Consider the following 15558-nt stretch of genomic DNA (forward strand, 5'->3'; position numbering starts at 1 on the left):
TTTCAGGAAAATCAAAGTATATATCCAGGTCACAAAATAAATTTGGGGAAGTCTGAGATGATGTTCAACAAGGGTTAAATGATAGTTTTTGAGAGAATCTCCCTATTCAGGTACAAAATCATGAAAACATTCAACATCTAAGACACTTTTATGAACTTTATGTCTATATGGAAAATATATGAGGTCAAAAATAGAAAAAAAATCTCAAATTAAAGGATATAATCCGTGTTTTTATTTCAATAAGATCATTTCCTAAAGTTCAAGTACATTACAAAATCATTTTTCAAAATTAACGTATATTAATCCCTATTAATATGTGAATAACAACTTTAGTGTCAATTGTTAATATTTTTTTTACTGTATTGCATTGATCAAATGTCTAGTTTTTTTTTTTTGTCCCCCAACATGTCTAGTTTATTTAATAAGTTTAAATTTGTATATTAAAAAATAAAAAATTACCGAATAGTGTCTAGTGCAATCGAATTTGCTGTTTTCACTTGTCATAAATTGATTGACATTGAAATTCGTGAGACGGAACCAAACTTAACTCATTCAGTAACAAAAACAAAAAACTTTACTCAAACACTCTCACACACAGAACTGAACAGAAGATGAAGATGGAAGATTCAATTGCGGCAGTGGAGAAGATAATTGGCTACACATTCCTCAACAAGAAGCTTCTAGAAGATGCATTAACCCACACTTCTTACCCTGAATCCGTTTCCTACGAACGTCTCGAGTTCGTTGGTGACGCTGTTTTGGGTCTCGCTATCAGCAACCATATTTTCCTCTCTTACACCTCCGTTGACGCCGGTCAACTCTCTCTCCTACGTGCTGCTAATGTCAGCACCGAGAAACTTGCTCGTGCAGCAGTCAATCATGGTCTTCATCGTTACGTTCGTCACAACACTGTTAATATTGTTCATAAGATTCGTGAGTTTGCTGATGCGGTTGAACGTGAGAATGATTTTGGTATTGTTTTGTATGGTGGTTTGGTTAAAGCGCCGAAGATTCTTGCTGATGTTGTTGAATCTATTGCTGCTGCTGTTTATGTTGATGTTGATTTTGATCTTAAGAGATTATGGGTGGTATGTATGCATGCTTCTTTTAATTTTGTTGGTACTGTTACTCTATGACACAACATAGACACTGACACGTGATGTTGATCAAATTTTGAAAAAATAACATAATTCAATGTAATTACATGTGTTATTGTCATGTTGGTGTGGGACACTAAGTGTCGGTGCTGCATGTCGCTGTAACACTGATCTATGTAAACTTGCAACCCAGGTTTACATTGATTATGGGACTAGATTTATTTAATTGGAAAAGGACTACAAATTCCTGAAACTAAGTTACTACAGTTAGACCTAATTAATTCGTTATAATTATAATAATGTTATATGATATGATATGAATTGTGTAAAGCTAAACCCAAAAATCAATCATGTGTGTGTGTGTGTGTGTGTGTGTTTTGACTCGACTAGCAGTTTGTAGACCACAAACCCGTAATGTTGCTTACCACAAATGGTGGTTTTGGAGTTCATGATGTGAGAGTCGAATGTGTGCATTAATGCACTCTATCTTTTGCTGGATGGTTCATTCACGACATGGTATCATGGCCGATGTAACTATGTTTTTAAGGCAACATTTTGGTAAATAGGTTAGAATGGGATAGTAGGGTATGTTTTATGTTTAGTGCATTTGAGTTAAAATTATTGACCATGATTTTAGGCAACATTTGGCAAATAAGTTAGATGGTATAGTAGGGGATGTTGTATTATATTATGTACGTGCTGTCTAAACTCAAAACTATTCTTGTATTATATTATATTGTGTGTTGGATATGAAATCATTTAGTTGCTTTGACCAAACAACTTTGCCACTGCCTGATAAATGCTTGTAATTTTTGTTGGCAGATATTAAGAGGTCTTTTGGAGCCAATAGTAACACTGGATGATCTGGAACGAAAACCGCAACCGGTGACAACGCTCTATGAGATCTGTCAAAAGCATGGGAAAAAGGTTGAGATAAGACAATCGAGGAATGGTGCCAAAAGCACTGCCAGTGTCTATGTTGATGGAGAGTTGGTTGCTACTGCTTGCTCTGATCAGAAGGACATTGCAAGGCTTGATGCTGCCAAGATTGCCGTGCATGAACTAGAACGTGTATTGCCTGCCACTACCATGATGTCCGACCCTTGTAAAGGCCTTGATGGTACCTTTGAAATTGAAGCAGCCAAGCAGAAGTTATATGCAATTTGCGGGACGAAAAAATGGCCTAAACCAGTATACAGGTAAACACTGATAGCCTGCCACTATAATTTGCAATGGCATATTGAAAGAAAAACATTCATTCATAGTCCTGGTTTCTGTAATATAAAAGTGCATCTTCTTGTCATCTGGTTTCCTCTGTAGAATAGTTTGGAAATATACGGCAGGTTTGATAAACCAAAAAATGATGTGAGTATTATTTGTTATTATTTTGTTGCGCATAACTTTTTTGTTAACCGGAACAGTTTTAAGTTTTAGCAGAAAACTCGTCCCTGATAAAGTCTTAGAATTTTACAATACCCAAATGGGATGTTAATTGATTCCTTCCAGTGAATGATTTATATCCATTTACAAAGTCTGCCTTAATTAGTTAATTATAAGAAAAACGAGACTAATATTATTTCATATACTCAAGTGGAGACAAATCTCAAATTATAGGATCAATCAAGGATTCTGATAGGACACCTAGGCATATTCTAGAAGAAAGTGAGGTCATGGGGGAGAGAATGGAAGTTGGTTAGTGACTTGAAGCTAGATTTTAGGATAGTTTGGATGAGAATATATTGCGAGTCAAGTAAGTGAGGGGATTCATTCATGTGTATTTTCTAGTTGGTCGTTAGGAGAGTTTCTCTCTGGTAGGAGCATAGCTTTGGATTAGGACTCTCTGCCTCTGGTTTATCTTTCCTTTTCTGCTGTAAGGTGATCTGTGCGTGATCTGTGCAACCTTTTTCACTCTGGTAGGAGCATATGCTATATTTTATCTTCTTTTTTCTTCTTGTAATAGATGATCTGCGCAACCTTGTTCACTTCTCTGAGTAGCGAGTATTTATCTCTTTAATATTGTGAGAAAATACATTAGCCATGTAGATGTAGTAAAACTTCAGCATCAATCAACCTAATATGAAGATAAACTCGAGCGATAATAATTTTTGGAGTATTGATATTTTCACTAATTGATCTTCCTTGCTATTTTTAATTTGTTCGTTCAGTTGATTTGCATGTGTCAAGCTTTTGACCCTCCTTTTAAACTGATTTCTTACTTGTCCGTAACAGCATTGAGAAAGACGAAGGTACTCCTCAGAAGAAGATATTTGTGACCTCTGTCCAGATAGCCACTCCAGATGGTAGACTCCAGATGTTAGGGGATGAAAAGTCTCGGCTGAAGGATGCACAGAACTCCGCGGCGTCCTTGATGATTCGGGCCTTACAACAAGGGCAGTATGTGTGACAATTATTGTTTTTATTTTTTGATGAAGGTGTTGTAACTATAAGTATTTGATTCTTAAACTAATAATTAAGTTAATAAGTGGCCATCTTCTTCAAATAAAAAGTTAATAAGTGGCCATGGAAAAGTTAGATGAGAGAGATTCTGAAAATGTTGAAATGCATATACTCATTTAAATTTATACTTGGAAGTCAACTCTTTAAGGTTGAAGGATTTATTCTGTCAGTTGTCGTAGATGATATTTTAATGGGATAAATAAATTTTTGATTCCTAAAAATATCACAAATTTCTATTTTTTTTTTTTTTGAAGAAGCTAAATAGCCCACCCAAATTGGCACCGGAGAGCAGTTGTCGTAGATGATATTTTAATGGGATAAATAAATTTTTGATTCCTAAAAATATCACAAATTTCTATTTTTTTTTTTTTTTTGAAGAAGCTAAATAGCCCACCCAAATTGGCACCGGAGAGAATCGAACATGAGACCTTGCGGAGGAGCACACTCCCAAGATCCAAGTCAATACCACCAGGCCAACCCAAGTGGGTTAAAAATATCACAAATTTCGTTTAGTCTTTATGAAATTTTGGGTCCTCCAAATATTTTTTTTATAACAACTTTTGATCTCTGTTTTTATTCTTATGTTAACTCATATGTACTAATTACATTTTTTATTTTTTTTTATTTTTCACATAATTTTTAAAGAGATGTTTAGAATATTATCTCACACAAAAATTAGTTTTTTTTAAAATTAAAATATGAATTAAATACTAATTTTTAAGCGCTAAAATTTAAAAATTCATATTTAATGCATCCTTTTATTAAAAAATTTAAACTTTTGTAAAGAGAATTTATATAATGTAATAAACACGACGGTAAAAAATAATTTAAAATTTTGAAGTACACATAAATTTATTTAAAAACGTTGATCAAAACGCGTACAAAAACATTTGAAGATAAAAAACTTGTTAATTTAAAAAAAAAAAAACCTAAGAATAAAATTAAAATAGTTAAATGGATAAAAACATAGTATTTAATACATGTATATTTTATCCAATTTTATGCAACATCTCTGTCAACTGAGCTATGTTTATGATGACCTATTTTACACTATTTTAATTTAACAATAAAAATAAAGTTAAACATGGCACTGAAGGCAATACAAAAGGCAAAAATAAAGTTAATTTGCCATACGTGAAATCAAATCCCTCTGAATTTAATAAAGCAATACAAAAGGCAATATTATTGTAACCGGTCACAATTCAATTCTTCTTCGTTGTCCATTGATTCTAAGAGCCAGAATTCCAGAAACCACCAAAACTACAGAGCACTGAAGATAAGACTGTAAGATTTATTTTTTCCCCTTAAAAGCCTTTTCAGTTCTCTTGTACCTCATTATGCTATACCTCTCTTTCTGCTTGATTTACCAATTGCTGAATATTTCTTTGTTTTATTCTTTTATTGATTTTATGAAATACTAGCAAAAAGATGGACAAGTCTTGTGCTTATATATATATATATATATATATTGTTAGGATTTACCATTCTAAAATTATTTTGTTAACGATTGTATTTTATTGTGAACAAGCCAGAGCCAGGTCCAACACAAATGTTAAGAATAACAGTTATGCATGAAAAGTTCCATTCGATCTTCGACATCTGCAACAAATTGTTTTTTTTTTTTTTTTGAAGAAATCTGCAACAAATTGTTGTTGATGATATATTTAAAAATGTATATATACATTAAAAATTCTGTCCGTCTTCGACGTCTGCAACAATAGTTGTTATACTTGCTTAGCTCCCACTAATTAATTTTCTTGTTATGTTACATTATATTTCATTTAATATTATTTTGTTCTGTAAAGGATTGAAGACGATGAGTGGTGTGCAACTGTAAAGTGCATCCTCTGTCTTGACCATACCCGAGTCGCAACAAAATAAAGGTTCAGTAAATGAGACAAGTGCTGCAGAGTTAAAGCCAAAAAAGAAAATCTGCTGTGCTGGCACAGACACAAAAAAGCTCCGAGATGAATGCATAATAGAGCATGGTGAAGAAGCTTGTACAAAGTGGATTGAGGCTCACCGACAGTGCCTCCGTGCTGAGGGACTCGATGTTTAAAATTTTGTGATGAGGAAAAAGATAATACATTGGTTGAATAGCTCACTTTAGTTTATGAAATTGACGAAGATTTAGGAATTAGGATCATGATTTAAGATTACACTATAGTTGAAGCTCTGAATAAAGCAGAAAAGTTAATTGCTATATACAATTAAAAATTATTGATTTCTATCAATTTGAACATAGAGGTTCTACCATCTTAGTCTTGTTTAGACTGACAGATAGGTTGAAAACCTTGATCTTTAGGAGTGTCTTGATTTTGACAGCTCATTTTGAAGTGTATTAGATTAGCAATACAGATCATAGTAGTCAATAGCGGCCAATAGCGCCGCTATAGCGGCCGCGCGGTGCGGTGTGATGCCGGAGCGCTACGCAACAAGCCATAGCGTTGCGGTGTGAGATAGCGGCGCAACGCTTCGTAGCGGTTTTGCGGTTTAGAACCGCTATTTCATTTTAAGAGAAAATACAAAATTGTCCTTGGTTTAAAAAAAACAAGGGTATTTCTGTAAATCTTCCTCTGCTTTTCTGCTGTTCTGTGAAACTTCTTCACCTCTACTGTAAATCTTCCTCTACTTTGTCGTGTTTGCTCTGTTATCCTGTTATTTTTTTGTTTAACAATCTCAAAACTCTGTTGTCCTGTTACTTTTTTGTTCTAGTTTTCTTTGTTATTATTGATTTCAAACTCCATTCTGCTCTCTCTGTTTCTGTTTGTAGTTTGTACAAACAATCCTCTGTTTTGTTCATATAAAACTCTATTCTGCTCTCTCTGTTTCCTTATTTTTGTTGTTTTTGTTTTTATGAAATAGCGGTCATAGCGCTATGCGCTATCCCGCTATAGCATTTTTGGGGTCGGCTGCTACGCGCCGCTATCCACTATTAACTACTATGATACAGATTTAGTATTCTAAAAGCCGTGTTTTAGCAAATGAATTAGTTGGTCGAAGTTTAGGCTGTGCAAATCTTTGATAGGATATCAATGGGAATAAGAGCGGCGCATCTGATAAACAAGCACCTCCATGGCAGTTCTAGTGCATCAGCTATTTTTACTCATTCACTTGTTACCTAACAGCTAAGGGACACGAATTTCCTGCAATCAAGAAAATCCCAAAGTCACCTGTCTCAGGTGTCTGATAAAAATCTGATGGCTTGGATTTCAACTCCATAAATCAGCTTTAAAATGTTACTTGCGATAAAAGTCATTTGAACTTCATCAGATGCACGAGATCCACATTTTTGCACCAATTAGCGATGACAGGGAATTCATTCTCATCAGTTAAGTTTTTTTCTTCCCGTTTGTCCTATTTACCTTTAGCTCAAAATTCAAATAGATTTAAAATGCTGTGTATCAGACTATTTAACTTTCAAATTTTAGTCTGAGTTGATTGTAATTTGTTTGCATATATGAATGAAAACTCTACGCTGATGTCCAGAGTGGTGTTAACAGTATTTTGAAAGGGATTATTAAACAAAAAAGTTTTACTTAAACTTTATTAACTACATAATGCCACAACACCTGCATAAACTGTGTATTACTCATACAGACATGAAGTACATTAACAGCACACACATTTATTTAGTAGAAGATTACATTATTAATTTTGGTATTGAAAAATTCATGGCAATTAGACCAGTATTACAGTTGAAGCTATGAATTAAGCAGGGAAATTGATTGCTACATACAATTCGGAATTAACGATTTCAATAGTTTTTTTAATCTGGTGGTTCTACCATCTTAGTCTGTTTTAGACCGACTGTTGGAATGAAATTATAAGTCATATTATTATTATTTGTCAACTGCCATTTATCTTTGGCTATAGAGTATAGCAGTTAATGTTTTTGCACTCAAATCAATTGGTTTGAAATAGGTGCTGTTAATCAACAAAGTCCCTTACACATTTTTCATTTCCCACTTCCCTCTTGGTCTATTCGGTTGAGGATGCGGCATTTATTTAAAAATTGAAAGATGCGGAAATTTTCAACGTTTATAATTTTTCCTCCTTTGTTTTTTTTGAATCTGGTGGTTCTAGCATCTTGGTCTGTTTTAGACCAACAGTTGGAATGAAATTACAAGTCATATTATTATTATTGTCAACTGCCATTTATCTTTGGCTATAGAGTATAGAAGTTAATGTTTTTGCACTCAAATCAATTGGTTTGAAATAGGTGCTGTTAATCAACAAAGTCCCTTACACATTTTTCATTTCCCACTTCCCTCTTGGTCTATTCGGTTGAGGATGCGGCATTTATTTAAAAATTGAAAGATGCGGAAATTTTCAACGTTTATAATTTTTCCTCCTTTGATTGATACTTGTGTGGTTATCATTTGCCACACTTTTGTAAGTTGCATCATGCACAATTTTGTTCTTTAGGTTTTTGAACCTTGTTTCTCAGTGATTGTCCGAAAGTACATGACCGGAAACCTTGATCTATATGAGTGTCTTGATTTTGACAGATCTTTTTTGAAGTGAATTGGATTAGCAATTTGCAAAACAGATTTAGTAATTTTTAAAACTGAGCTTAAATTGTGTATAATATAAATTATTTAGTCTTTGTAAGCTATGTGATGAGTTGATTATTTTTACATATATGAAAGATATGTGCTGATGTCCATGGTGGTCTCAGCAGCATTACAAAAGAAACTATTAAACAAAAGTTATGCTTAAACCCAGTAACAATGCCACAACATGGTAGTTGTATAATATAAATTGTGTATCATTCATAAAGACATGAAGTACAATAACAGCACACACATTTATTTAATAGATTACATTATTAGTTTTGTATTGCCAAATTCATGGCAATTACATTTGCATATATTCTTTAATGACCGCAGGTGCAGTTAGTGCAAGTGCAGTTAGAACCACACTTGCAATCATGCTCAACAGCTGGAGCATCCATGACAACAGTCTTGACCAAGCTGCACAAAACATTTGACAATCATTATGTTGTTGCTGTAATCAGCTAGCTTGGCCTTGAGTCGAGGAGTTATTAGAAACATGGAAACATTGAATATCAAAAGGAAACTTTTACCTCTTCTGAGTCTCGACAATGATCATGCCGTAGTTGTTTCCCTTCCTGAATACCATAGCATCATATATGAGGGGAGAAAGTAGTTAATTCAAATGTTCTATTCGATGCAATGCAAACTACAAGCCACAAGCCTGTACGGATTTGTTTGTGAGACTGGTTGAGAGAGTTTATAAAAATAGCTTATGGCATGTCCATAAGCCGACTTCAGCTTATGACAACAACTTCAGGTTATATAAACACAATTTACCTTTATTTTATTTATAGAAATATCTTAGACATAACCACTTATATCTTAAGCGTTTATGCTATAAGTGCTTAATTAAGCCGTTTTTCTAAACAAAGCCTCTATATAAATGAGTAAACGCTACTAGAATTCGCTGTTTTGAAATAGACTCCAATAAAATACACATCAACCTTACGGTACAAGATAGAGGAGCACTTACCCGCACTGGCTCTTGTCAGCGCAGTCGCAGTTGCCGCATGAGCTTGACATGTTTGTTTGGTTTTGTTGAAGACAATGAAATTTGCTTTAGAATTGAATGTTGCTGCTGTGCTTCCAAGCTGTTAACCATTGTCCAGTATTTATAGTGGAAGAAAAAGCAAATCTTATTAGGGAGGTATCATATATTAGTGCTTCATCTTTTATTTTAGACCTCACACAGTGTGATGTGAGAATATTTATCTGAAGGAATTTCTTATGCTCCACTCATGTCAATTTTAATTTGATTCTTGATTAAAGGGAAGGAGTCACGTATTCATATTTTGAGATTCCATTACTTTTTAGCTCTTCTTCTTTTCATTCTCCTTTCAAATTTATTGACAATTGAAAACATATTACTAGTTTATTCCACTTTAAAGTTAGTTTTCTTTCTTCATGTTCTTTTTTACTCCTCCAATTTTATTCTTTTCAGTACTAATTTCTACATAAGTTTGTGGGTCAATACTGCGGAAATGGTCCTTGGAGTAAAGTGTCTAGAAAATATGGGTTCTTGTATTCGGTTCAAAAGTTTAGATGTTCAAGAATTTTTTGTCACTGTCTGGACAAAGTTAATGAATTTTTAAAATATAAGTGGATTTGGTCTCTTCGGAAATTGAATTGGTAGTAGTAGTAAAATAGGATAGGTCTTGTAAGGACATCTATCTTGGTAGCTACAACGACTATATTATGTAGAGTTTAGACTTTGAATACTGGACTCTCCACTTCTCTACATTTAAGATGTGAGTTTCAGCCACTAGACTATTTAACAAAAAAATGGATACCTTCAAAGCATCCAACACATTAACAAAAAGAGGGTGAAGGAAGAGATGAAATAGGTTGTTTCTATCAATCTACTACATTGATAGATTTCTACAAAAGACATTTCATGTACTACTATGTCTTTCTAACAGGGATAAAATTTTCGCAGAAATAAATTACATTGACTAATCAAAGTTGATGTTGGTTCATCAAAGTTTACACTAAAGCCACAATTTTCTGTTCTGGATCGGTTAAAATACTTAGGCCCAATTACTTAGACCCCTGTCTCTTTCGCCCCCCACTGTCGTTGTCCACGTCTATCCGGTCTCCGTTGGGGGTGTTTCGCGCCTTTCTTGGCGGGGACTCGCCCCCCTCCGAGGAATATTTCTTTTTTGGTGACTTTCGTGGGGAACTTTTTCGACACCCGTCATTCTTCGCGCGCCCCTTGTCGGTGAAGCGACTCAATTTCCCTTTCTTTATTAATTCTTTGATTGCCTCCTGGAGCTGGTAGCATTCTTCTATATCATGGCCCCGGCTCCGATAGTAACGACAATATTTGGTCTTGTCGGTTCTTGCAGACTCTTTCAACGATTGTGGCACTTTGATGCCTGCTTCTTTGAATTATGTGCTGGAGCATTCCCGAAGGATATTTTCCGCAATGCGTTCAACGGGGTGTAGTACCTGGGGTGGAGACGAGAGCCTCTAGCTTTCTCGTTGTTGTTACGGCGCTTGTCATCGCCAGCCTTGCTCGACTGTTTGTTTCTAAGTGCTTCCTTCGCTAACTTCTTTTCTTCGTAGTTAATGTATGGTTGGGCGCGCGTTAGTAGGTCGTTCATGTCTTTAGCCGCCTGATGTCCCAACTCTTCTTTGAATTTACAATCGTCGCGGAGGTTGCTCTCGAATATAAAACATTTCAAGCCGTCGTGGGTGCCATGTACCTCTATGCCCCGCCCGAGTGAAATGCTCAGCGTACTCCCTTAGAGTTTCTTTCTTGTCTTGGACGACAGCGTTCAAGGCCGCCATGGTCTTCGCTTTCGCCTCGCGGTGCCGTAGGAGTGAATTCACTACAAAGCTCTCCCCATGATTCGATACAGTTGTCTTGTATGCGTTTGAACCATGTCATGGCGGCACCCTTCATTGTTAGGACGAATAGCTTGCACTTAATTGTGCCGCTCGCCCGGTGGTAATCGAGGATAGTGTCCAGGTGTTCCACGTGCTCGTCCGGATTTGTAGTGCCGTCATAGGTCTCCAGCTTTGGTGGTTTTGCGAAAGCACGGGGAACAGTGTATTCCGTTTTCTTCCTGGTGAAAGGTCCTTTTGACAGCTCTTGTGCCAGCGTTTTGGAAGAGTATTCCCCTTCTTTTGGACGACTTTGGCATGGAGGAGAATCTTTCCTCTCACGGTGCTTCGAAGGCTTGTGTCGTTCGGGATGGTGCGGAGACGGACCGCTGCTTCCTTCGTCCAAATCACCGGAGGCTTCTTGCCTCCTCTTTGGTGGTCCACTGGTATGGAGGTGATGTTGTCTATCGCCAACGGCAATGTACGGCGTTTGCTTCGTCGATCTTCTTCGATTTGCGCGGTTACTACCGTCGAAATCTTTTCTTGATTCTTCTCCACGCGTTCGAGTCTGTTGCTCTGCTGATGGAGCAAATTCACCAGGTCCGCTAAGATCTCGTTGGTCTCTGGCGGCGGTGGAGCTTAAGGAGACCGCGGCGGAGGAGGAAAGTCCTCCAAATGCGGAGGAGGTGAAGGCAGCATCGTCGCATTCAGCGCAGTTGTAGTGCGAGTTTCAGTCGTAGTACCGAGGATAACATCGCCTTCCTCAGGATTCATCGGTTCAAGAATCAGAACCGTTCGACTTTCGAGAACTTGGATAGTTGAACGCGGTGCTTGAAAGGTAGAGGAACTACTCGTGACGGTTCTTCAACGAGTTTCAGCCATTACTTTGAAGATAGGAGAAGTAACTGTTAACTTGCGGTGGAGGAACGTGTAACTGAAAAATGGTTACAACGGAGATGCGCGTAACAAAAAAGGTTACGGTGGAGGATCGTTGGACCGCAGCGGTTAGCGAACGATCCCCTCCTTCTAGAGCCAAATGTTTTGTCCAGTAAGAATGGCTGAGTAGCAACGGCGGCAGAGAATGCTCTGATGTGACGGTAACAGCTTTCGGCGTGGCGGCGATGAGTCTTGGCGGTGGAACGAAAGGTGCCTGCAGTCACGTTAGCACTCTGACACTCAAGTCAGTAATGGAACTGAGAAAGAGTGTGTAAGAAGTGTTGTGAAAAGTGATTTGTACCTTGAGGGTGAAGCAAGTTCACCCTTATATAGGCGCGAGTGTTAGCCAATATTTTTGAAGGGCTATATTAAATGTAGTCAAAACAAGGTTGACTTTGTCATCGAAAAATAAAGGATGCTCTCTTGCTCTTAGATGTGTGAATCGAAGCTGGACTTGCCAAAGATATTTGACGCGCGTGTCTTAGTTCGACAGACACGATTATCGAAGAGCAGTTTCTTGGATAAGGTCACACAACAGATATTTCCAAGACATATGTATTCGAAATTCAAATCGAATGGATTGTTAGTTTTTAGCAGTTATAATTTTAATTTCAAATTAGGTAGTTATTCCTATTAGTATAAATAGTAGTTTTTTCGCAAGGAAAACAGGTCACAATCCAATCATACACAAAACTTACACTCAAATTATCCGTATGGAAGCGAAAAACGAGTCACAAGTTGCAATTTATGAACATGTGTACCAATTTACATTTAATCAATGCAATTTAACTTTGTTTTCTTAAATGCCTTTACAATTTACTTGTTTCTTTTGAGTAATTCATTTACTTTCATCCAACATTACTCCAATTGAATTCGACTGGGTTGAATTCGATTGCTTCATTTATTTCTGTTTATTTAGTTCTTCAAGAACAATAATAACTTTCTAGGAAACAACAAAGCACAATATGTCCTTAAGATTTACTGGTTGATCTTGCAAGTAACTATTTTTTAAACCAGCGGTTGTTTACCAAAAATCAGTGTAAACAGCGCGTTGGTCATAATTGTCTCCGGGTTATGCGGCATGTGATTAGAGATGGAGAAGGACACGTGTAGGGTGATCCTTATGTGAAGCTCCTGTGTGGCACGGTGCATGCAAGCTGACGTGCTCCTTCATGCACGGAGCCTTAAGGCGATGTAAGTTTGGCCACATGTCAACGTGTGATTGATCTTTTGATCGGTCCAGAACAAATTGGATGAAATAATCTTAGAATATATATATTAGATGAATCTTGGAATGGTAGATCAAATTGCCTTCCCTATTGCTATATAGTCTTAGGTGACAAAATACACTACTCATCAACAAAAAGTGAATAAAGTTACCCATTCTAAGTTAATCAAAATTATTCATTTCTTTTTCACTATTTATGTTATATCTATTATATAATAGTGGGAAACAGGTGAATAATTTTGATTAATATCAATTCAGAATTGACAACTCTACCTAACCTTTTATTGGTGGATAAATAAGAATTTGTCATAGTCTTAGTTTTTTTTTTCCTTCTTTCTTTTGATATTCTCTTGTCTTAATCTCTTTCAATATGTACAGAGCGAGCCACCAGGTTGGCAACACTAACCAAATTGGCCATTTCTTAATAGTTTATCTTCAATAATGTTACGAAACTTCTTTAATGTATGCTCACTACTAGAAAAAGTTGAATTTACGGCAAAAGAATTTAGAGACAAAACACAATATGCGGTGTTAGGATTACTTTGCATATTTTATGAAATCTATTTTTTATCTTGAATTTACAAACTGTCGTTTTTCTTTTTTAGATGAACAAGTTAAATATACGCAAATACCTTCGATACTTGACTATCAGAAATGATGCCATAGCAAACCTGCACCACCAAATATATAACGGAAAAAAGTTAATCTAGAGAACAAAGTTTTACCAATAAGTTTAAATAATCAGAATATGCAATGCCTATGGTGCTATAAAGTGACGCAAAAATTTAACCTAAGTAATGGAATTTCAGTCCAAAGACATATATAATCAGGTTTGAAATGAAAATTCATAACATATTGCACCTTATAAACATTTGAATATGTTTAGTTATAAACAAAAACAAAGAAGCTAAAGCATCTACTTGTGTAAACTTTATATTCTTAATTTGCATGAGTTTGTCAACATCAAAATTTATTGATTACATTTCCCAAAAGAAAGAATGATTGATGACTTTACCTCAAGAGCAATCAATTGGAAATTCTTCTGCCATCCCATCTAGGGACTCAAATTTAACTTCACACTTTGTAGAGCCCCATGGACGTTTATCAGATAATTTCTTTAGAACATGGTGCTTCATCTTCCTAATTTTCACTGAAGTATCACCAATAATCATTTTCTCCAAAACCAGTCCATTTTGCAAAATATACTCAGCAAATGCCATTTCATCTGTTGATCCTTGAAATCCTATAAAGTAAATATAAGTCAGGTGGGATACAAGACAATCAGGGACACTTCTTGGTTGCGGCATCCTCGTTTTTGGTTTTGGTTCCTGCCAGCAGCACCACCACTCTCACGTAAATAAGATGCAATGCAACAAAACATACACACGCAAATTGAACTCGAAAACTCAACATACAAACCTTCCGATTTTCAATCACGAGAGTTTGAAGCTTATGACATTTGTGTAGAACGGTGAAGAGAAAACTTGAGTTGAAACACGGAAGAATGATCCGTAGATTACGTAAGTTAACAAATGTTGGAAAATCTAATACTGGGGCACCAAGTAGCCACTGCTTGTTACCACGACAACAACAAATTAATATAAGAGATCAATAACTATAAAAAAAAAGTTGTTTTCAATCAAGATAATAACAATCAATTTTTGTTTTAATTTTTTATATACAAATTCTTTTAACAACACGTTTATTTTCCAAATTTAAGTTTATAAACATAGATATAATGAAATTGAAACAAGCATATTAAACTAACACAAATATTTTACAATAAAACATAATAAGATATATGCTTTTGTAAACAAAAAGAGAAGAAGATATATGTTTAAATTCACTTTTTTTTTTTTTGGTTCAGTAGCCTAATGCCCATAGCTCACACATTTTAAATGTGGAGAAGTTGGGTGTCTGAGGTTTGAAAATCTACAATATAAATACAACAAAGCAAGATAGAAAAGCAAATGGGCATTATAATAAAACTAGTTTCACCTTAGTTTGATGTGTAGTATCAATGTAATACCCCGTTATTTAGGGACTGGCGAATTATCTGAAAACGATTAATGTGTACGTTTAAGCAGAAGAGTATATTAGTCATTTGAGTTTAAGGACTATATAAAGGATTTAGGCTCAAAATCTTCATTTTCCATTCAAGCTTCTCTCTCTAGGTTTGCAAACATTTTTCTTGCTCTCTTCCCTCTCTAGAAAGCCGATCCATCCCTTCATTCTTTTACTCAAAGTTGTTCAAGATTCTTGAGTAAGTATTCAAGTGAACTTGGGGTGTATAGGAGCAAGCATCTTCAACCTATTATCTTTCTCAATCAAGAGTAGTGGATCTAGGGTTTTGATATAGGAAGACTTGTAATCAACTTCAACACTTCAAGTGAGTTCTTAGATAGATTTCTATCCTATGGGTGTATGTTTATGATAGCTCCTATTTGATTTAAGT

The 15558-nt window shown here is 35.7% G+C and overlaps 1 protein-coding gene and 1 pseudogene across 1 annotated transcript; both read left to right on the forward strand.

Moving 5' to 3' along the window:
• Window positions 1-476: 476 nt before the first annotated feature.
• LOC146899213 (ribonuclease 3-like protein 2) lies at window positions 477-3711 on the forward strand. Its single transcript, XM_085735579.1, has 3 exons — window positions 477-1088; window positions 1920-2296; window positions 3327-3711. Exons 1-3 carry the CDS (start codon window positions 612-614, stop codon window positions 3499-3501), a joined length of 1029 nt encoding a protein of 342 aa, XP_085591705.1. The 5' UTR covers window positions 477-611; the 3' UTR covers window positions 3502-3711.
• Window positions 3712-5370: 1659 nt separating this feature from the next.
• LOC146899214 (cytochrome c oxidase copper chaperone 1-like) lies at window positions 5371-5810 on the forward strand (annotated as a pseudogene).
• The last annotated feature ends 9748 nt before the right edge of the window (window positions 5811-15558 follow it).

The sequence above is a fragment of the Medicago sativa genome, chromosome 8 (assembly GCF_051527215.1).
Source record: "Medicago sativa cultivar Bolivia chromosome 8, Bolivia_mono, whole genome shotgun sequence".
NCBI lineage: Eukaryota > Viridiplantae > Streptophyta > Magnoliopsida > Fabales > Fabaceae > Medicago > Medicago sativa.